Source organism: Cyprinodon variegatus, unplaced genomic scaffold, assembly GCF_000732505.1.
Source record: "Cyprinodon variegatus isolate N-32 unplaced genomic scaffold, C_variegatus-1.0 Scaffold34, whole genome shotgun sequence".
Taxonomy (NCBI): domain Eukaryota; kingdom Metazoa; phylum Chordata; class Actinopteri; order Cyprinodontiformes; family Cyprinodontidae; genus Cyprinodon; species Cyprinodon variegatus.
Window position 1 is genome coordinate 673,419 of NW_015150487.1, and position 23,502 is coordinate 696,920.

Here is a 23,502-nt window from a genome sequence, read left to right on the forward strand (position 1 = left end):
TTGACTCAAATGCAATACTCACTCTAAACATGCTTGTAGCGACAGTGGAGAGGAAATCTCCCTTTTAACAGGAAGGAACCTCCAGCAGAACCAGGCTCAGTGTGAGTGGTCATCTGCCGAGGCCGACGCCTCTTATTTTAAAGCTGTCCCTAGCATTGGGATTTTATTCCTATATATTGGTCATTTGGCAGAGTTATTTTTGCAAAACTAAATCCTAAGCTGTATTGTGATGTCCTCTGTTTTCACTGGGTGGTTTTAGTTCAAATCAATATGCTGTCATTGCAGTGTGTGGTCAATGAAGTACACAAAAAGAGACACATTTTTCAGGTAACATGTAAAAGGCTCAATTGACAATACAGATAAACAATACTGAAAATATAATAATAAGGCAGCTCTGATTATGTAAAGTTTGACTGGTGGCAGTTTAAAAAGTTGACACAATAGCTTAATCCACTGGACTTTTTGACTGTTTTACAAGTTTGAAGACATTTCCCTTCCCATCCAGGAAGTTTTTTTAAATTCAAAATGTCAGAATTACCGTTGAGTTCCAAGCTTTATAGAGTAGCCCAACAAAGAATTGTTTTGGCCTAGAAAACATGCAAATTGAACCGGAAGAACGGGTCCACCCCTTAGTATAGGGGGGTCGTTGAGGTATTTGTTAGCCTGCAATACCCAATACTGGTCTATGCCTCTTAAAGCGGGAGTCATTACGGGCATTGTTGGCCTGGCTGACCAGGCGAGTTGTCTTGGTTCCCTGCATGGTGATGAGAATTATGATTGCGGGAAGTAATTAACTCTATTGCTGCGTTGTAGGTTTTTTGAGAGCTGAGTCCAACTTGCTATTGGTCCATCAAGTGGCAAGAAAAAGCTTCCTGGATGGGAAGCGAAATGTCTTCAAACTTGGAAAACAAATTCCAGTGGATTGTTTTTTTAACTTTTTTGGAACAATTAAATAATACTTAATCAGTTCCAAAGGGGAATTCAATGTTATTATACCTGTTGTATGACAGTCTGATGAAGAGGATGCTGAAATTAGTTTGTCCATAATGGTTTTCATTGTGAGAAAAATTATTTTCTGTAAAATTATTTCCAGAGGAGTTCTGAATAGAGCTGGCATTTTTTTGCCTATCATATCTGCTTCACTCACTGTTTTCTGCAGGGCCTATTGGTTTAACCTGGCATAAGAGATTTTGATACAGTGTAGAATTCAAATTGAACCACACATATCAATCTGGAAAGCCTCATATAGAAAGTGTTTGCAAAAGGGAGGCACATTCAGTACAATTTTATCAAACTGATTGGGTATCTGCCTCCCATGTTAAGTTTTTAGCCAATAACAGTAGAAGTAGCAGGGAGACGAGCAAACCTCTTCCCATCCACAAAGGCAAACCAACGTGTCCTTTTGCTTTCTTTCAAAAAGAATTAGAGGGTATTCCAGCTAAAAATTATGCAAACTGATGTCATACACGTTGCTGCATTTCATTGATCCGAAACACTATTGAGGGTAACGCATCTGACTGCTCCTGGCAAGATGTTTTGTAGTGAGTTTGTAATTCACATATGTCACAACAAATCCTCTTTCTTGCAAGTAACTATTAGCTTCTGTCTGAGAACATATCATGCAATATCGTGAACTTGTCTTAATTTGTCTTTGGTGAGCTCAACAGAAGCTTGATGGCTGATCTCATATTGTGCAGTCTTTGCAGAGATTGCATGTTGTTATCTCAGCAAACTGACTTTGCCTATATATCCAAGAAAGCCGAATTGCAATCCCTGTAAGAAGATATAAATCTTTGATTAATTTCAGTTAGAAATGTAGTAAATGCTGCAGGTTTGTATAGATGCTTTAGGGGTTTCCACACCTTTTACTGAATGTCCATGCTCTCATACCTTCAGAAGCAGTTTCCTGTGGGGCTGTTAGATCGTGCAACACCAATCTCTGTTTGTATTTTGGTTCAGACCTTATCCCCCAGGCTCTTTATTGCATAGGCTCTAATCCATACAGCACTGGGTATTGTGGTGTCCCCCAGCCCTGTCGGACTGTCCAATGTTAATTAGGACGTGATCGGCTTAAGCTTCTTTGTAGTCTCCCATGACTTTATCTATGTGGGGTTGTATGAGTGTGTGTTGTGATCAGGCGGGTTGTTGCTTATGGGATATCTAGTCCTTCCATTACTGTTCACTCAACCACTTAAACAGTGGATGGGAATTTTACAACTGCCTTAACTTGTTTTTCTAGTTGTGAAGGTGGTTAGCCATCTTTTGAAGGGTTTCTAGTTTACAGTAACTTGGGGTAAGACACAGTAGCAGTTTAGCTGTTTTACCTCCTGCTTTCCAGGCAGATCAATATCTGCACTGCCACTGATTCAATAAATGTGATGACATGGTACTTTGAATGTTGGGAATTCTTGCTTTGCATTTGTTTTCTGTTTATTTGTTTATATTTCTATGTTCAGCAAACCTTGTTATAACCTGGCTAGGAGTGGACAGACCATAATATGTTGATTCGTCTTCCTCATACGCAAAACAGCCACAGAACAAAGAGGATCAGTTTAACATGCTTTATTTACATTCTTTTGTTTTTGCAGGTTATTACAAAAAAAGGAGTGTATGTACCTTCAAGATGAGCTTAATGCCAAAACAAGAAACAAAAAATCTTTTAAAAAAATCCAAATTAATTCAAACAAAAATGCAATTACTTTCCTCCGATTCCAAAAACTAAACTAAACTAAAAAAGGAAGCTCACCTCCTTTAAACTAATTAAAGTGAGATAGTTACTAAGATGCAAAGGTGTGGCTGGTGAGATGAGCAGAGGATGAAAAAGCAAGCAGTCGTCAGCAGCGTTTCTTTAGCCAATCCTCTGTTGTATATTTCTGCTTTTTGTTGAACTTGGGAGGGCATCCATAATATGGTTGTTTATACCAATAGTTCTCAAACCTGTTCCTCTGGTACCACTACCCTGCAGGTTTTAGATGTCTCTGTGTTGCAGCACACCTGCTTCAAATAATTGCATTATCCGATTAGCAGCCTTCAAGTCCTTCAAAAGCCTGTGATTCCTTCATTTATATAAGTCAGGTGTGTTATAGTGAGGAGAACTCTAAAATATGTAGGGAAGTGGCACTTGAGGAAAACCACTGATCATCAACAGTCTATCTCCAAAAAGAGCCCTACGTGCTACCAGTATTACTGCAAACTGATCTGGTTAATCAAACACAATACCAGGGAAGCTAACTAAATCTGTTAGCTTCCAGATTCAGTATAAATCTGTACCTGAGCATAAATGAGCATAAATCTGCTCATTAGCAGCTCAGCACAACTAGGGGTGTAAATCAAACCCATCATGGCGATTGGATTCAGTATCAATTTCCAGACCCAACAATTCAATTCATTTTGATTCTCAAGAATACAAGAATACATCTGTCTTGCCTCCTGTTTATGCGAGTGAGTGTGTGCAAGTGGAAACAGCGTAGTGGCTAAAGGAAGCAAGGTAGGAGGTTAAAAAAGGTTTAGCTCAGAATTAAGTCCAGGAAAATGAATAAAATAAACCGGAGGGAAAAAAAAGCATGAATCGATACTCTTGCGAACATGTCGATGCATCAGATAGTCGGCTGTTGCATCGATGCATCGATACAAAACAATAATTATTTACACCCCTAAGCACAACCTTCATTCTGATGAGATCACTTCCTGGAGCCCATTTCAGAAAGTGGGATTAAACTATTCTGAGAGCATTTATCCTGAGTCAGTGTCCCAGCCCCAGTACTCCTGCTAAACCCTCTATGAAGTGTGCACATGGAGGAAGTGCACATAAAGTTTGGAGTGCTCAGGTTACAAGCTCACAAAATCTGGAAAGCTGGAACAGTACCTGTGTCCCGCGTTGTAAGAGGATCAATCCTTGTGCTTGCAATGTTACTGCTAAAAAATAAAAAAGATAACTGCAACAAGAAATGCTTTCATATTCATGCATATATAGTAAAATATGAATTATTTTGACAGTTACACCTGAAAACCAATAAAAAAATTTTTTTTTTACAATAATCCAGTAAAATTCAAACAACAATATTAGCCGTGTAGAAGAGATATCTTGAATGAGGACATACAAAAGTACCCGTTACAAGAAAATCTTTGGGAGAATACATTTAACTGGATTTAGAAGTTTCATAGCATATTTTAGTTAGAGTTTTTTGTTTTGGTAGAGGAGAATGAACTAAAATCTTTAAAAACATTTTAATAAAGTGTGTCCACTTTAATTTGAGTCTCTTATTTAAAATGTGTTACCAAAATATATTTGGTTTGTTTGGTATTTTGAATTGTTTTTCATTATGAACCATTGACAGTGAAATGAGCCATTTAATACAGTAATATTGTTACAAAATTTGGTCTATTTTCTGAACAAAGCCCTTATTTATAATATTTAAATGGAAACGCTTTTACTGAACAAATAAGTATCAAACAATACATTTAATATCAAGTATTTGTCATAAATATTTATATTTCCTTTTGGAAGGTTGGGAAAATGTGATGATTTTTTTTGTACAAATAAAGTTGATGATGAAACAATGAAATTAATTTAGTTTTCAACACCTAAACCATTAAACAGTTCTCCTCTCTTTCTTTGCCTTTTAGGCTCTTTACAATCATTCGGTCATAAGGCACTTTATGCTTGAAAGCCTCTTAAGTTGTAAAAAAAAAGTTCCAGATTTCAATTAAGCATTTTTGCCAAAAAAAAAAGGCTATATGTAAAAGACTTGGATGAAAAAAAAATCAAAAAAATCCTTTTTTTGATAAGCTATTTCTGGACCAGTGTAATGCTTTGTAAATTGTTCCGAATCAATAATCTCTGCAGACTAGCAAGTGATGGATCTTATCTTTAACCTTGAGATAATAGGCCTCAATACACAACTCCTCTTTTGTCTTCTACTGGCTTCCTTTCTGTCTCTTGATCGATTTAAAATCATATTACTTACCGGTACCTGTTAAAAATATTTGTTACTCTTAGGTGTTTCAAGACCCCGAATAAAATATTAATATAATCTCAGAAGCATTACTAGTTAATTAATAGATACTTGGACAATTAACTCTTGCTGCTTAAATCCAATATTTTCTTTATTCTAACAGTAAAAACTATGCGGTGGTATTTATACTTTTTTAATATTTTTCTTTTGCTCTTATTTTTCTTAACTTAAAAACTGACAGTAAAGCACTCTGGACAGACCAGTTTTTTTTTTGTTTTTTTTTTAGTTAAACTGACTGCCTACTTTACTCCTACTCATGTTTGGACCTTTTGACCTTTAGAACTGCCTACATGTTTTATGGCGTAGATTTAACGAGAGTAAACAGACACTCCTCTACAATTGTGGTTCATATTGACATATATAATTACTTCTGATTTGATAGCTGCATATTCTCTCACCCAGATCCCCTGTTCCTCCATGGAATCTGGTAACTTTTAAAGGAAAAGTCCGGTCAGCAAGAAATAATCAATGGATCATCATCTATACCTAGAACTAATACTTTTGTGGTGATTTAATGAATATAGCCTTAATCAGTAAAAAAATAAAATAAATGAAAATGATCATTTTTGTCATGATCACTAAGTCAGGGAGAGGCCATTTTTGCCCAAATATAGTAACACCTCACTCCTCACATCTTCCGGTAATGACGTCACTGTGCTGTAAGCATATAGCCATTCTCCCCCCTTTACAAGCAAAATCAGTGGCAGCTACTAGACCCATTTGCAATCGACAACAATTATTTTATATTTTGAGAGGACTTCACAATTGAAATTCGCGAAAGCTATAGTTAAACTGACAATGCCCACGTGTATGGCAGTTGGATGTTGTAATACATCGGGTAAAAGTGAAAAAAAAAAATGTTATTTCACCGTTCTGATTCATGATCCACCACGGGTTCGTAATGGGATTGCCAACTTGAAGAGGGAGGATTTGCCATCAAACTTCTGGACAGAGAAAAAACAGGTAATATGTAGCCAACATTTCGAAGAAGTTTTTAAAAAGGACTTTGATAATAGCGTGTTGTGACAAACACCAGATAAAGCACTGGAACTTGATCGACAGCCGATGCATGGATGTCTCCAGTAAAGCACATTCAAATTAAACTTACTCTTAATTTAAAAACACTTTACGCTTTTATTGAACAGTATGTAATAAAGACTTTTCCTTTGGAGCCCATTGAAAACTTTGTTATAGTCAGTAACTCTGTTTGATTTCATTTTGATGTTGCACGTTTTCTTGCTATGGATAGCATTTATTGCTATGTGTCACAGGCCATAAAGGGCGATGCTGTTTAAGTGATCCTCAGTTGGTCCAAAGAGACTGAAATAAAAATATTCTACTCATCGTTACACCGCTGCTACCAGTCTGAACGCTTGATGCAAAGCAGAAGATTTATACTTAAATACTAAATTTTGACCCATCATCTATATGTTCCAGCTGAAATTAAGGCTTGTCAAACAAGGATATGTGTTTTCATCTGATACGTCAAATTTGGATGAACATGTATAAATTATAACCTAAGTTTGCTGGAATTGATTAATAGGAGTTGTAGATTATGTGTTTCCATGTTGCTTATACTGAAGTATTCAGGATAATTTATTGAAATAAAGGCTTTGTTTTTTTGTTTTTGTTTTTTTCTTGCCTTTGTATTAGTTAAAAGCTTTTGACACAACTGCTGCTCATTGGATCTTTACTGTTCTGTAGAGCATTTCTCTGTAGACTCTTTCGGAGGTTTGTGAATTAAAATATCAATAGTTCAGAAGTTTCTAAAAATAATCTGACTGGCAGTCTGAGTGTTTTAAAGGAAGGAATTAAGGGGGTAGTTTGAAATGTTAACGTATTAGTATAATTGTTTTAAGTAAAGATAATGAAACAATTGAATCTGTTGGCTTCCTTTTTTTATATAAAAAAAAGGAAGCCAACTCAAGCTTCAACACTTCCACAGCTGAGATCAGGACTTTATTCAATTGTTTTATTATCATGTGATCTTTACTGTATGACCGGTGTCAGAGCCTGGTCCTCATTGCCGGCAGTAAGTCAGACTCGTTTCCGGTGAGGGTTGGACTCCGCGAAGGTTGCCCTTTGTCACTGATTCTGTTCATAACTTTCATGGACAGAATTTCCAGCCACAGCCAAGGTGATGAGGGGATCCGTCTTGGTGTCCTTAGGATTGCGTGATTTACAGCTGTAACTTGAGCGGTTCGCAGCCGAGTGCGAAGCGGCCGGGATAAGGATCGGTGCCTCCAAATTCGAGACCATGGTCTTGAACCGGAAGAGGGTAGAGTGCCTTCTCCAAAATGGGGAGGATGTACTGCCCCTAGTGGAGGAGTTTAAGTATCTTGGGGTGTGGTTCACGAATGAGGGGAAGATGGAGCGGGAGATCGATAGGCGGATTGGTGCGGCGTCTGCTGTGAAGCGTGCACTGTACCGGTCTGTTGTGGTAAAGAGAGAGCTGAACCAAAAAGCAAAGCTCTCAATTTACCAGTCGATCTGCGTTCCTACCCCCATCTGTGGTCATGAGCTTTGGGTCATGACCGACAGAACGACATCCCGGATTCAAGCGGCTAAAATGAGTTTCTCTGACTGAGGAGCTCAGTCATCCGGGGAGGACTCATAGTAGAGCCGCTGCTCCTCCACATCGAGAGGAGCCAGTTGAGGTAGCTTTGGCATCTGACCAGGATGCCTTCTGGACCTCTCCCTGGTGAGATGTTCCAGGCACGTCCCACCGGGAGGAGGCCCAGGGGGAGACCCAGGACATACTGGAGGGACTATGTTTCTCGGCTGGCCTGGGAGCACCTTGGGATTCCCCCGGAGCAGCTGGCCTAAGTGGCTGGGGAGAGCGACACCTGGGCTTCCCTACTGAAGCTGCTACCCCCGCGACCCAACCCTGGTTAAGTGGAAGAAGATGGATGGATAGATGGATTGACGACCGGAAAAATAGCTTAAGTGGAAAACCCTGAACATATCCCACAGCACTTTATATTTTTGGAAAAAGCTGTAAAGTCATTTTCTCAGTTGTTTATTAACGGACGCCACTGACATAATGTATTTCACTATTACCCTTGTGCTGGAGTCAAGTCCTTTTAACCAGTAATGTGTATTCTTTCAAGTGAAAAAAATATCAACTAAGGCTTAAACTATTTGCATTTGATGATTTCTGGAAGCTTTTTTATTTAAAAGCTGTTTTTCCATTTCTCAACAGAGAAAAAATGTTCTCTATTATGATAAAATAATTATATTGTAGTTTACAAATGTAAACATTTATACCCAGCCAATTGGAGGATAATTTCCAAAAAGTTTTTAATAAACATTGTGTGAATTACACAGAAATGCTTTATTTTTATTAGAGTTTCTAAAGCTTTTTTTGTATTATGTTTTTATAGAGCAACTCAACATGTGACCTTTAAATCATATTGGTCCTTGGTTATCGATGAAATATTTTAAATGTATTATATATTTCTAATTTTAAACATCTAGGAAAACAATCTGTTCTTTTTGAGAGTCATTCATAAAAACATTCCTAATAAATCTTAGAATAGACTAAAGTTTGATCTTATTTTTAGAAGCTCTCTAAGACTATGAACCTGTGCATCTTGTCATCACCATTTTGATTTATATTTTGCTTTTTAATCATGCATCACCTCCAGATATTGTTCATCTTGTAACTAGATAAACTAAAGTTAAAATAAAAATATTTTTCTCTCTCTCTCTGAATTTATCACAGTGCTCCAGTATGTTCTGTGCCGTGAGGTCGCCCTTCCCAATGGACCCCTTTACCGCGTTGCTGGGTTCCCTCTCTCCATCCCATGTCATGTGTCCGGATATGAAGGATCACGTACCCAGGAGTTTGAGTGGTTCCTCTACAGGGAAGATTCCGGTGGAAGGCAGATGGGAGTGGTGTCCACCAGAGATAAAGGTTTCCCTTATACCCCTTTCCAGGCCAGAGTGAGGAACGGGGAGGTCAGGGTGGAAAGGGATTCTGGGGATAAGGTCCGACTGGTGATCCAGAGGCTTCGGGTCGAAGACCAAGGAAAATATGAGTGTTATACACCAAGCACGGACACTACCTACCAGGGAAATTACAGTGGCTCAGTTACTGTCAAAGGTAAGACCAGCAAATCCAAGTTTCTTTCTCTTTCTTGAACGTTTGATCTTGAAAAACTCAACAGAGTCTTTTATAGAAACTACATTAAAGCATGTACAGCGGGTGAACACGCTACAATTTTTCTCTGTAAAAATATTTCTAGAGGTGCTGTTGACATGACATTTTCACCAGATGTCGGTAACAATCCATGCAATCCACACATACAAAGAAATCAAACCACAGATGCCCAGAAATGAAGTTATGTGTAATAAAGTGAAATGGCACAGCGTAAAAGTGTTGAATAGACTAACTGAAAATGATTTAAAGCTTTTTACAAAAGCCTTTGTTGGCAATGACAGCTTCAAGATGCCTCCTGTTTGGAGAAATTAGTTGCATGCATTGCTTAGGTTTGATTGTGGCCCATCCTTCCACACAAGCAGTCTTCAGATCTTGGAGGTTCCATGGTCCTCTTCTGATCTTTAGTTCTTTTAGTAGATTTTCTGCTGGATTCAAGTCAGGTGATTAGCTGAGCCATTTTAGCAGCTTTATTTTCTTTCTCTGAAACCAATGGAGAGTTTCCTTGTAAATGTCCACCCACGTTTCATCTTCATCATCCTGTCAGATGGCAGCAGATTTTTATCAAGAATGTCTCCCTACATTTTTCCACTAATCCTTCCTTCAATTATTTGAAGTTTACCAGTACCATATGCTGACAAACAGCCCTACTCAATGATGTTTCCACCTCCGAACTTTACTGTTGGTATAGTGTTCTTAGGGTGATCTGCAGTGTCATTTGACCTTCAAACATAATGTATATTATGGCATCCAAAGAGTTAAATTTAGGTCTCATCTGTCCAGACTATATTCTCCCAGTATTTCATAGGCTTGTCTAAATGTGCTGCAGCAAACTTTAAATGAGCTTTAACGTGCTTTTTCTTCAGCAATGGAGTCTTGCATGGTGAGCTTGTACACATGCCATAGTGGTTGAGACCATTACTCATTGTTTTCTTTGAACAATTCTACCTGCTAATTCCATGTCATTCTGGAGCTCTCCAAGAGTTCTTTAACTCTTAGACAACTATTCTGATAATTCTTTTCACTCCACTGTCAGAAATCTTGAGAGGAGAATCTGGAAATGGTTGGTTTATTATGAAATTATGTTCTTGCTGCCTCCAGATTATGGCCACAACAATTCCTAACTGGAACATTCAGAAGTTTAGAAATCCTTATGTAACCAATCCCATCATTAAGATTAAAAAAAATAAGGTTGGGAAGGTCTTGATAAAGCTCTTTGCTTTTACCCAACATGAGATGTTTCTTTTGTGACACCTTTTATAGACCATCATTCGGCACTGAACCAGCTGATAATCATTTGCACTGACGAGGGGCAGGATTGCTTTCTAATTACTGAGAGATTTCGGCTGCAGTCTTGGTTTTCCATCCCTTCCTTTCCTTTCTTCACGTGTGCAATACCTTATCCCTGTGCCATTTCCCTTTATTAAACTTAATTTCTGGAGATCTATGGTTTGATTTCTTTGTATGTGTGAATTCCACGGATTGTTACCGACATCTGGTGAAAATGTCATGTCAATTAAAAAAGGAATTGTTTTTGCTGGTAAAGATTCTGATTGATCCAGGTCGTAGTCATTACAAAAAAGTTAAATGAAAAACAAAAAAAACAATCCACTGGACTTTGTTTTTAAGTTTGAAGAAGTTTTGCTTCCCCTTATCATCAGTTCTATACCTAAGTAACACTTTTGCCAATTTTTGATAGAAAATCTGTTAATGCTTTTCCTAGGAAAAACAATTCTTAAAATTATCTTTCTTTTTTAGAAATGGAAAAGCTCTCGTTGTTACTAGACAGTATTCTTAGTTTAACTGTGATGAACATCAGCATGGAAAATACTTAAGTGCGACATATTCATGCTGTTGTGGAGATTACATGGTGAGAAGATCTTATCAGCAGTTGAGCGTTGCATCGACGCGATGCATGTTTGTTAATAATGGGAATCAGGGTTTGACTCGGTTCACAGCAGCATTCCTCACTCTAGTTCATTGACTCGTTACTGTCCATCTAGCTTTTTGTGCTTGACAGCCACCAGGTAAAAACACAGTGCAAACAGTTGCCTACCCTCTTATATGTTTTATTTCTTTTTGTCAAATTTAAATGTTTTAGACCATTGCAGAAATGTAAGTATTGGACAAATATATATTGAGTAAATAAAAACTTTTTTAGGGCAAAAAAGAAGCCTGTTCTAACCAACCTGGCCCTGAGTGTAAAAGTGATAAAATGCTTTGATATTCTTGGTGCGGAAACTCATCCATTAGGTAACAAAACAGAACATGCAGAAGTAAAATTAACTTTCTGTTAGTCTCACATCAGTGTTTACAACCTAGCAACACAAAGGACACCAAAACACACCAATGACAGGGATAGAACCACTGCTGACCCAAATCCACTTAAATGCCATCTTGATTATCCCCAACTGTTTGATAAAAAAAAATATATGTACTTACAAGACAAAAGAAGAGATTTTTTTTTTTTATAGTATAGGTCTGATTAAACCAAGTACAAAATAAAAACACTTTATTAAATCAGCAGTCAAACATGATGGTGGGGGTATGGTGGTGGGGGCTGCTTCCGGACCTGGACCACTTACTGAAATGTAAATAGTCCCTATATATCCTAAAAGGCATTCTCCAGTAATCAGTTTGAGAGCTTAAGATTAACCAACTTAGAGTATACACAAGAACTATTATCATAGGCACACGGGGACATTTCATGTAATATATTAAGGTTTTGGATCTGCCTGATTAAAGTTTAGACTTGAAATGAGTTGAGATGTGGTGTCATAACCATAATAAGGACATTTATGCTTCAGAACATTTTCAAATGGGCTTAAATAAAATAAAAAAAATTAATAAATTGGGATAAAAAATGTGTCCGCAGTTTCGATGGCAGTTATTGTTACAGAGGACAGGGGGATCAGTTATACAGTGGGTACGTAAAGTATTCAAACCCCTTTAGATTTTTCATTTTTTGTTTCATTGCAGCCATTTGCTAAATCAAAAAAGTTCATTTTATTTCTCATTAATGTACACTCAGCACCCCATTAATGTACACTCAGCACCCCATCGTGACAGAAAAAAAAAAAAATTTGCAAAAAGAAAAACTGAAATATCAAATGGTCATAAGTATTCAAACCCTTTGCTGTGACACTAATATATTTAACTCCCATGCCGTCCATTTCTTCTGATCCTCCTTGAGATGGTTGTCCTCCGTCCAGCTGTGTTTAATTAAACTGATTGGGCTTGATTAGGAAAGGAACACACCTGTCTATATTAGACCCTACAGCTCACAGTGCATGTCAGAATAAAATGAGAATCAGGAGGTTTCCACCTAATAAATAAAACCATGATTTTCAAACTGGGTTTTTTATTTACCCTGTTTTTCTTTATTGTCACCCAAATTTTATCACATTAAAATTCAATGATCTTAAACTAGGGTTTCCGCAGCTCATTAAAAATCATTAAAAGTCATTCAATTATTTTTTTAAATTAAGGCCTTAATTGGCATTAAAATTCATTAAATGTGTCTATTGTGGCATTTAAAATGCTTTATTAAAAAAAAAAAGTTTATAAAAGCAATTTTGTCAGACATATTATATCACGATATATTTGCATGGAACTGCTTGATCGCAAAGCTGTATATTCAGAAAAGAAGCTTGAGTCGGAGAAAAAGCTAGAGAATGTATTAAAATGATTTCTAAGAACATTAAAAAGCATTAAGGTAGAGTTATTCATTCCTGTACAAACCCTGTAAACCTATGAGTGTAACAAAGGCAAGACGACAAACACAAAAAAAATTTTTTTATAAAACTTTTTCAGAAGAGTCTTTCTGATGTTGAGAAGATTAAAATTCTGTCTTTTTGTCGTCCCTCAGTGATTCCAGACTCTCTCCAAATCAGCTATACTCGCTCCCTAACCAGCCAGCCTGTCCCAGAAGGAGCTGAATTAACTTTGACATGCTCGTCCAGCATCCGGTCTGAGCAGCTCACCCATCTGTCCATCACGTTCGGAAAGCGTGACGGAGGAGAGCGTTCAGACAGCGGAGCTGGAGGCGAAGTCAGCACCATAAGAGAGATCATCTCCATCGACAGGCTTCTGGGTGTTGTTCCAGGACGGTTCTACAAGAAACGCTACGATGATGGAGAGATCACACTGCAGAAGAGGAACGGAGAGGGCGGACAGGGGTTGTACGTGATGAAGATGAAGGCCGTGCAGCCTGATGATGCTGGGTCGTACTTCTGTGAGGCCTCGCAATGGATTCGGGACCCTGATCGCACATGGCAGAGGATCGCTCAAAGAACCCTGGATATCGGCAACTTAACAGTTCAGCCACTAGGTAAGCTGATACATTATAGCAGGGTTTGTGTTGCAACTAAACATCAAATAGTAACAGTCCCACAACACAACTGATGATGGATTTTGTTTTAGAAAGAACCCCTTAAAGAATGTTGGAGCTTTAATTTCCACTTCTTTGCCTGTAGGAAATAACTGGTGTTTACTTCTAAATAACTTTAAAGACGATGACTATAAAACAGGTTTAACAGCAAATTAGTCCTAGACTGAGAAGATTGTGTAGATTACAGGGCTGGGGACAAAGGAATAAGGAAATTAGCTCAGTATTATGGGTTTACAGCTAGATGTAATGTTTGCAAAGGAGACTCATTGTATGAAGTTAGCTGTAAAACTGTAAAAATAATGTAGAATGTAAGGTTTAACCACATGCATACACTGTACCGAGATAACTGACAGATTTTTTAATATCTCATATCTTTGAGGCTCACAGTGTCAGTGAATAATCTGTTAATTTCCTATGTAACTGTTTTCAGAGAAAGAAAGGAGCATTTTCCCTTTTTTTCCAATAAATGACAGGTAACAGAAAAAGGAGAAAATCAATTTGAATGTTTGGAAATAATTTGATGCAAAGTAAGGCTTCGAGGATAGAAAGAGGTAAAATTACATAAGTCTGTAAAGAGTTATCAGAAGTGAGAGCTCAAATAAAGGATGAACATACTGTAATCCCCTTTTTCGCAAACAGAACTGAGAATAATCAGCCAGCACACAGAGGTTTAAAGGCTGTGGGCCTCATGAACAAAACAGATGAAGCCTTTATACTGAAAGTTTGCAGAAGGGAGGAATTCTATAATTTCCGACAAAAACTTCTCATCTACAAACAAGAAATATGTTCATAAATCCCAATATGCATGGAATTAACCTCTGCGTGCATTTTTGTCCACCTCGCTCAGCCCCTAGCTACAAATAAAAAAAAAATCTATAGTATTACCCTGATAGACCCACCATTGGTCAAAATAACCTTGGTAACTGTGCTGACGCTCCATCCCAGAGGCTTTGTTAACAGACCTCAGTGATAACACAACCGGCAATTTAATGAGTAACAGAGACTCACTAAATCAAATAGCTGAAATAGAAAGATATAAAGATATACATTCATCATTCAACAGAAAAAAATCTGTAGCCATTTTTTTGTTTTAAATTGTTTGTGTCAAGCCCGAACTGTTGTGTCGAACCGCCGCATTAAGCTCAATTATTGTAATGTCTCTAAATTATTATAATTCATATGAATATGTGAATTTATATGTGGAAGTATAATTAATGTTTAAAACAATTCAGGTAATCACAAACATGGTTACTATAATACTATATAAACTATAATAATTATAAGTTATAAACTGCGTTATATTGTTTACTTAAGCATACTTATTGTAGTCCATTAGAAGTAAAGAGCATCATTAAACAGAAAATGGAAAAAGATGCAGAGGGAAGTAGGAAAGATGAGAGGAGGGGAAAACAGAAGAGAAGACACAAAAATATATCAAGACTCAGATTTGGACACACTGGATTACAGCTCACTCTTTAGAATAGGGAAACATCACTCAGGAAATTGTGACTAAAAAGAAACTGTAGAGCATACAATGTTACGTTGTAGAAAACATGTCAAAGATAGATACATTTTAATACCAAACCTTGAAAAGACAAAGATATAATAAATATAAGGTTTAGGTAACAAGAAATGTTATCATTTAATACTGCAGTTTCTTCAGAATACTGGCTTATTAGATAGCGTTTAATTTATTTATATATCAAGTTTATTATGTTCTTTTCCTGCTAATTATTTAGTTTATTTTGAATTGGGGTATTAGAGTCCAGTTGGTGGCGGTAATGCACCTTCAAGTTGTTTGCAAACCACCATAAAACATCACAAGAAGAAGGAGAGAGAAGCACATCAAGATTACAGCTACTTTTCATAAATGTCATATTTCCCTGTGGTTAGTTGACATTTGCTGCCTTATAGTTTCTTGTTTGACTGAAAAAGTTTGCCTTGCTGCTGCACATTTTCAACTACCATACACTTCAACATAACGTTCATTTTTAAACATGACGTTTGGGATTAAAATGTGGTGATTTTTTTTTGTGTGTGTGTCTATGCACGCCTGGTACATGAGGCCTCATTAAATCCCAACAACACCCCAGCCGGTCTAGTTTAACCTCTGTTCTTCTCTGAGTATTTGGACACTTTCCAAGTTCTAGGTACTCTAGGTTTGAATTAGAGGAACGTTAAAAGAGCGCTTGGCTGTCAGGTTAAATTACAGGTTGGTTGGCTGACATGGGAGCTGGATTGGAGCTCGTCTGCCTGGCTGTGTGTTTCCTGTATGGGCTGCCTTTTACAGTTGCCTTTTGTATCTCTACTTCTTTCTCTCTGTTTGCTTGTGTCTCCTTGAACCCCAGCGGCCTCGGCAGATAGCTGCTCACACTGAGCCTGGTTCTGCTGCAGGTTTCTTCCTGTTGAAAGGGAGTTTTTCCTCTCCACCTTCGCAACAAGCATGCTTAGTGTGAGGGATTGCATTCGAGTCAATGACTCCATGCAATCAACTGGTTTTCCTTAGGTAGAAAACTTTGAATCAATTTGACTGTATGGTCTGGTGAACTGTAAAGTGCCTTGAAATGACATGTGTTGTGAATTGTCGCTACATAACTAAACTGAAATGAATTGTTTAGTTTGGACAAAGAATAGTTTATGGAAATTAATAAGGTGAATAAGGTGAAAAAAATGAAAATGCATTATAAGATAATTCACCATACAGAAATAAAAAATAAAATTTAAGAAATCGTTCTGAATGAATTTCCTGGAAGTCTGTTCATTTGGTGCCCCGACAGTGATATCTCATGACTGACAGGCTGCGTACACTGGCCTCCCATCGCTAAACCAGCTGGATTTATAAATCAATAGCCGATTGCCCGTATGACTGCCTCTGGCCTTGCAGCGCTTCTAAAGGATTATATAATCTTTTTTTCCCACCTTGGCCTCTTTTTGCCTGCAGAGAGGATAACTTTCTGTCAGGCTAACATGTTCATTATTTTTTTAGATAACCACTGCTGTGGCGGATAATCTTTTCTTTAAACATATTTTTTCTCACCCTGCAAAAATGGAAAATCCCCTTATAGCATTTGGTAAAAGGTATTTTGTAAGCATATGTTCATCCGATGTAGTGAATGTAGACTTGTTATGATGATTTTAATGTCAATTAAATTATTTATTTTGTTTTATTTTGTTATGCTGCATAAAGGGGCTATCAGGTGTTTCTTTACACCACGAATATTTGCATCCAGTCTCTGCGATAAGATTGAGGTCACAATGAAAGCTTATGAGTGCTTGCATTGTTTTCCTTCCTAACAACACTCACTGACTTGCTCCATGCTATTATACATTCATTGTTTGCCTCTTGGTACTAATACAATGGTCTTTTTTTGTTTATATAATTGATGCATCTTTTTTTCTAAAGGCATCCCGTTTCAGCAGTAAACAAGTCTTTGCACAGACAGTAAAAATATGGGTTAATTATTATTATTACGCTTGATTTTATTGACATGCAGACTAAGTGAATAAAAAGTGGATTTATCACATAGGCAAAGCCTCTTTAAGTTTCTTAGATCTTGTCATATTACAAATACAAACCTTCAAAGAATCACACAAAGTACTACATATGAGTAAAACGGAAGGAAGTTTCTTTTTTTTTGCTGTTTCATTTAAAAATAATAGTCTGAGAGGTGTGTGCATAGGTATACAGCCCACCGATGTGGAATCACTCTGCAAAACAGATGGATGTTAAGTATCCCAGAAAATTTTTATTTTTTTTGGCACAGTTTCCACAGTTAGTTTTAGATCTGAACTTGGGTCTATTTAACACATGGATGTGTGTTTCTTTAATGACTCATTTTAGCTCCACTCTTGCAGATGTTCTTCCAGTATTACTCAAATCTAGCATAAACTATGCAGCTTCTCTGTCCCTGAGGAAAGGCAGTCCCACAGCATGAGACTGCTACAGCTATGTTTTACAGTGGGGCTAGTGTTAGTGGGGCTAATGTTTGTTGACCTACATAACTTTGCCAAAATGGCTGGTGGCAAACCTGGGAAGGAATCTTTAATGACTTTAAAAAAAAAAAAAAAAGAATAAATTCCACCCTTTATGAAAATTTGTAGAGAGCAAATGCAATATTTGTTTTGTTTAGAGATTCACCCATCTGAACTGTATGTCTTTGTAGCTCCTCATGAGTTACAACAGGCTTCCTGGCTGCCTCTCTAATAATGGTTCTTTAATCCAAGCCATCTGCAGCTAACAACAACAATACAATATGTTCAAAGTTAAGATTTTTGAGTTAGGATCTAACTCTGCTTTAAACCTCTCAGCAACTTTATCTCTGACTTGTCTGCTGTGTTTCCTGGTCTACCTTAGCATGAACAGTTTAAACAAAGTTGTGTTTTGATCAACTCAAAAAAGAGTTTGCATTATGTAAAAAAAAACTGGAGTTGGTGGCCCGGTTAAAGTATTTTGGGGTCATGTTTGACTAAGTTAGATTATATAAAAAACACATACATCAAAAAGCGTTAAAATATAGTTAAATTTACTTTCAAATTAATAAACATATTTGACCTTTATTAGAAATCTCATACCATCCTACCCACACTGTATGATATCTCCTATTTTGAATCCTGCTTAACTGCATTGTCCTTTGTTGGTGCCACTGCACCCAAGCTATTTGAACAATTGTATTAAAAGACCATTAATGTAATTGATTAAAAGACTACGTCTTTTCACCTATTTGTAATTTTGAGAACCTTAAAGCCCTTTTTTTTCTTCAAATAATTGTCCTTTTTAGAAAGAAATAGGCCTCCATGCATAGTTAGTGGTGCAGTTTCTGAAGATCACATTAGCACAAAATGTTCTCTCTATCAAAGGCTGCTCTAATTGGAACACATTACTAATGACAGGTACCACCTACAACTCATTTAAAAACATCTTAAGGAAGGGCTTCTTGCACAGCAAAGCTGCAACCATTAGGATGAGCTCCACAAACACAGACTTATCATTTTATGTGTCAGGAGTTGGTTAGTGTGTAGAGAATGAATGGGTTGATCAGGGGCAGTAAATGCATGGCGTTGGCATCTCTGTAATCTTAGCCTGTTCATTTTAAGTAATTCCGTGTTTAATATATTAGCGTTAGTTTGGAATGCTGTTTTGTGCGTAGTGTGAAATGTTTCTTGCTGTGTTGTTTGTCTTGTATAAATTATAAGGTATATGCTCTGTGTTTTGGTGGTATGTTTTTATTACATGAAACTGCCGCCTGGAAAGTAGCCTTACGGATTTTTTTTACACCACCAGCTGTATGTTCATTAATATGCATTTTTCTTTTCGATAAACAAATTCAAAAATAAATGAAGAATAATAATTAAAGGTATCGTTGGTAATTTTCACGAATCTTGTAAAAGACCCGCCCTCTTCACAAAAAACACTGTACCGACTGCAGAGAGGGAAAGCCTATTAAACGTGTGCGAGAGCGTGCATGAGCCCATTTCTCCTCGTGCACGCTCTGTTTAAAAGTAGCTGTTTGCGTTGCTAATACAAGCTTATTTTCCAAAAGAAGATCTGCAATTTTTCCACTACGTCAGACTCACCCCCGGTACGTGAAAATAGGGATGTGAACCAGAATGATTGACAATTAGGAGGACACCTTTGATGATCCTACTGGAAAAAAGAACATCCTCCACTATACCTTTAATGGGGCTTTTTGTTTGCTTATTTAAATCAATCAGATTCCAAAAAAGAATATTGATTCTAATGGGAAATAAAATGTTGTAACTCAGCATTTTATTATTTTTCCAGTTGTTTAAGATGTTAAAAGCTGCAGACGGGTAGGAACTTTTGTAGTACCGTAGTCTGTCTTGCAGTAGATCTGGAGAAGCCTCCGACTAAAAGCACTCTGTTGTTGTTTAACAGCCTTCTGAAGAGGATGTTTGTGGTTTCCATATTCTACATAATTCTTTGTGAAAGCATCTCCAGAGGTTCTAGAGGAGTTCCTTAAAAAGGAGCTTTTTTAATCAGCTTGTTGAGCTTCTTTAGGTCATTTATTCTGATGCTGATACTTCAACAGACGATAAAGAAAGAGATCACAGCAGACTTATGGAAGAAATGCAGCATGTCACTGTAAAAGATGAAGGACCTAAGCTTCCTTAAGAGGCACAGTCTGCTCTGTCCCTTCTTGCAGACAGCTTCACAGTTGAGTCAACTGTTCAAGTGAAAGCAAAGGCATTTTTTTTCCTTCTCCACCTCCACTTCTTCTCCCATGATGGTAATGTTCTCAAAAATACCTCTGTACTCACAGAGCTGCTGGATTTATACCCAGATTCATTCACTCGCTGGTGGACTTTCTTTACTGTCGATGTGACACCTAAAGCATTTATTTTCACTGGCTTGTCTTAAAAGTAGAATGGCTGCAGTATTAATGCATTGCCCACTTCTGAGAATATTACAGCAGTAAAAGCCTTTTATTTGTAGCTGTATTGGACATTTTCACCATCATTTATTGTGGTCTCTCTATGAAGATGAGTGATATCTTTCTTCATGATAAAGGTATTAGGAATATTAGAACAAATATTTAGGATTAGAGTTTGACCAGTTGTATTTAATTAGATTTTTAATTACAATGTTTTTTTAGGCATGTAAATTACCCATTGGTGTTTAAATCAATTGAATCTCTGATTTTTCAAACATCATAAGCATCTTATTCAGCACAATAAAAGACAGACATACTGAAAGAGCCAGTCTAAATTTCTAGGAACTGCCCCCTGCAGTATCTGACTTCCTTTAAAGATGTAAATCAGAGTCCATTTGTGGCGTTGCAGTCAGAAGAGCTTTTGGTACTTAATGCTTTTCAATCTCTCTCTCTCTTTGAAGCGGAGTCTCTGGGTGTAACATCCTCGCCCAGAGGGGAGGTGACCCTTCAAGTTGGTTCCCCTCTCATCCTGACCTGTGAGGTGTTGGGTCTGGCATCTGAAGTGAACTCAGGTCTGTTGGTTCAGTGGATGAAAAGGGGATCTGTCAGTGGAGATATAGCTGGAACCGGAGGAGTAGAGGTACTGCCATTGTGTGATAAAATAATAAAGATAATTTACTATTTGTAGTGTATTTTCTGTTATATAGAGAATGTCTTTGCCTATCTATAGAATGTCAAATTTAGGTCTGAATAATATTGTTTTGATCCATTCTTTAAAATGACATGATATGTGAGAGTAATTGAGAACTTGCTGCCATTTAAGGTTGAAGTTGCTCGAATGAGCCCGGATGGTGTCGTAAGCTGGGGAGATGACCTCAGCAGAGCCAGTGGTGGCTCCATGGAGAAAGTATCAGAGGGGAAGTACTCTTTGAAGCTCTTCTCAGTCCGACCTGCAGATTCCGGGGTGTACCGCTGTGTGGTCAGTGTGTATGCTGGCAGGAAAAACCCCAGCCCTTCTACGCCTGCAACACTCACCCAAAGATCAGATGGAGTCACAGTCAACCTGAAGATCAAAGGTGAGCCTCATATAAAAAAAAAAATTGTATATATCTTTATTAAAGGAGTTTTTAGCAGAGCCAAACTAATATATAAACTAGTTTTATTTTGCCCACTAACATATTGATTGAATTGATCTTTCCTCTGTCGTTGTTTGACACATTATCCAATATAGGCAGTGGTGTCTCACAAAGGTCGCCTAACCTGCATGTTTTTGATGTTTTACTGCTTTAAAAGACCTGAATTAAAAAATAGAATGAGTTACTAGCAGGCTCCTATGGAACCTGATGATTAATTCAGGTGTTTAAAGAAAGTTTCTTGGAGCAAAAACGCATCTAAAACACACTGGATATGTCCATTGGTAACTGGTGTCAAACATCACCTGTCTCCGCTAATATGTGGCTCTTTTTCACAGAAAGCTTTAGAACTGACTGAGTCTCATTGGTTGTACTCCTCCCAATATTTCTGATCATTTAAGTCGGGGGTTTCTAAACCATTCTTGTGGCAATAGAGGGTGACTGAGGAATACAATGTCTACAAATGGAATATAATGAATAGGCTTAGCATATATTGGCTGTGCAATATAAGTTTGTGTAACTTTTCAAATCACAAAGGTCTGCCTAAAGTGCAACAGTTTTGGGCTAATGCATTCCAATTATTATGAACTTGCATTCTACTTGCTAATACAATGTTTAGCCTGATGTACAGTCACACATCAGCAGATGCTGAAACAGACACAAATTACATTATCTAAATGCTAAAGGTCATGGAAGGTTTCAATAATGAGAAAGAGAGGAAAGACGGTTTTGTAATATTGAGTCGCCCTATCTGTTTGCAAATACTCTAACTAAAGATCCATTATGCAGATATGTAAGGGGGATTTCCTGTCTCTTTTTTTTTTTTTTGTTTATTTGTTTAACTATGAAAGCCAATAAGAGTTTAGCAGTTTTTTTGAATACAATCAGCTGTGTTCAAACCTAGATATAAACTTTGTTTTTATTTATTAATTTATGATGTTGAGCTTAAGCCAAATCCTCCTAATATAAGATGGTTTCGGTTTGTGCTTTTCACATTATTTCTATTTCTCTGCTTTTTAACATAGTTTATTTTTTCCATTCATAAATCTCCCTTTTTCCACACAGAAGTTTTGGTTTCAGCTGTGGCTCAGCTCCCCCGTGGCCCCCTGCTGAAAAGAGGCAGTACCGTCACCCTAATCTGCAACACCACTGTGACGACCACAGGTCCAGTGCAGGTTCAGGTGCAGTGGCTGCGTTGGCCGATGCCTAAACCAGTCAACCCCAGGAAACCTGGGGGAGTTCAGTTGGACTCTGGAGCTGTAACACCACCCATGCTCATTGCTGCTCTAATGTATGACGGTGTAGCAAATATCTACGTCAACGACAGTGAGATCAGCATTGACCGGCTGTCTGCCATCAGCTACAGACTGAGAATCCACATGGTAACGGTGGAGGACCAGGGCTTGTATGGGTGTCGTGCTGAAGTGTGGGGGCAGGACCAGCATGGAGGCTGGTACAGCACTGGAGCCAAAGCAGAGTCAAACGCAGTGAATGTTTACCTGTATGCCAGAGGTAAGAGCCTCACTCTTCCAAACACTCCTCTTCTCATTTATTTGCACACATGTGTCCCCTGATGGGTACAACATAACTAATTCACTGCTCCAAAAAGATTGTGAGGGGTTACAGCTAAGTCAATGTGTCCAAGATTTTGAGAATAAACCTGGTGAAACAAAAATAAAGTCAAAATGGCTAATGTGGAAAAACAACATTGCACATTTAATGCATTTACTGTACATATTAGCTGCATATTCTGTGTCAATTGCCACCCTTTATATCAAGCTGTAGAGCAATAGCCTTCTGTATCTATAATTTGGAAAACTAAAGACATAGATTGGTCATCAGTACGTGTCTTCGGGACATTGATACAGAGTGCATGTGCAGTTTCAACCCTTTTAGTGGCTAAAAAAGAAAAACAAATGTTCTGCAGTGGCCTATTAAGATTTTGGAGCAACTGAGGCACAGCAGCTCAGTTGTTTTTAAACATTCCACTCATGCTTGAAAATCCTCCTATGTGGCTGCATGAAAGCAATTCTGCAAATAGGAGGGACCCAAAATCCCTTCATCACGATTTGTTAAAGCACATTGTTAGAAATCCTAAAGGCATGAGGGCAGATTATAGTGGCATTTATGTTAAAGGCGTAGTTACGTTTTCACATGGCACAAGGATGGCTTGGATGGTAAATGACATCATGACCTGAAAAGGACATTCGTAACTTCTCTGGTTTTCTTTGTCTGATGTACAAACTAGTTTGGGGATCTTAAAGGGATAGTTCGGTATTTTTGACATGAATCTGTATGGCATCCCCATCACCAGTGTCATGCAATCACACTGACTTACCCCTGGCAGCGTCCTGTGAGCAGAGTTCTCGTCCAGTTTTGGTCAAGCCGAAAGTAGTCCGGCAGGTTTGCTAGA

The 23,502-nt window shown here is 37.7% G+C and overlaps 1 protein-coding gene across 1 annotated transcript in view; it reads left to right on the top strand.

The window, feature by feature from the left end:
- igsf8 (immunoglobulin superfamily member 8) overlaps positions 1 to 23,502 on the top strand; it is a 48,123-nt gene that overhangs the window by 22,952 nt on the left and 1,669 nt on the right. Inside the window, exons 2-6 of the mRNA XM_015402582.1 lie at positions 8,740 to 9,120; positions 13,043 to 13,504; positions 20,418 to 20,596; positions 20,780 to 21,032; positions 22,155 to 22,601. Coding sequence (XP_015258068.1) covers positions 8,740 to 9,120; positions 13,043 to 13,504; positions 20,418 to 20,596; positions 20,780 to 21,032; positions 22,155 to 22,601 — 1,722 coding nt within the window. The remainder of the gene's footprint in view (positions 1 to 8,739; positions 9,121 to 13,042; positions 13,505 to 20,417; positions 20,597 to 20,779; positions 21,033 to 22,154; positions 22,602 to 23,502) is intronic.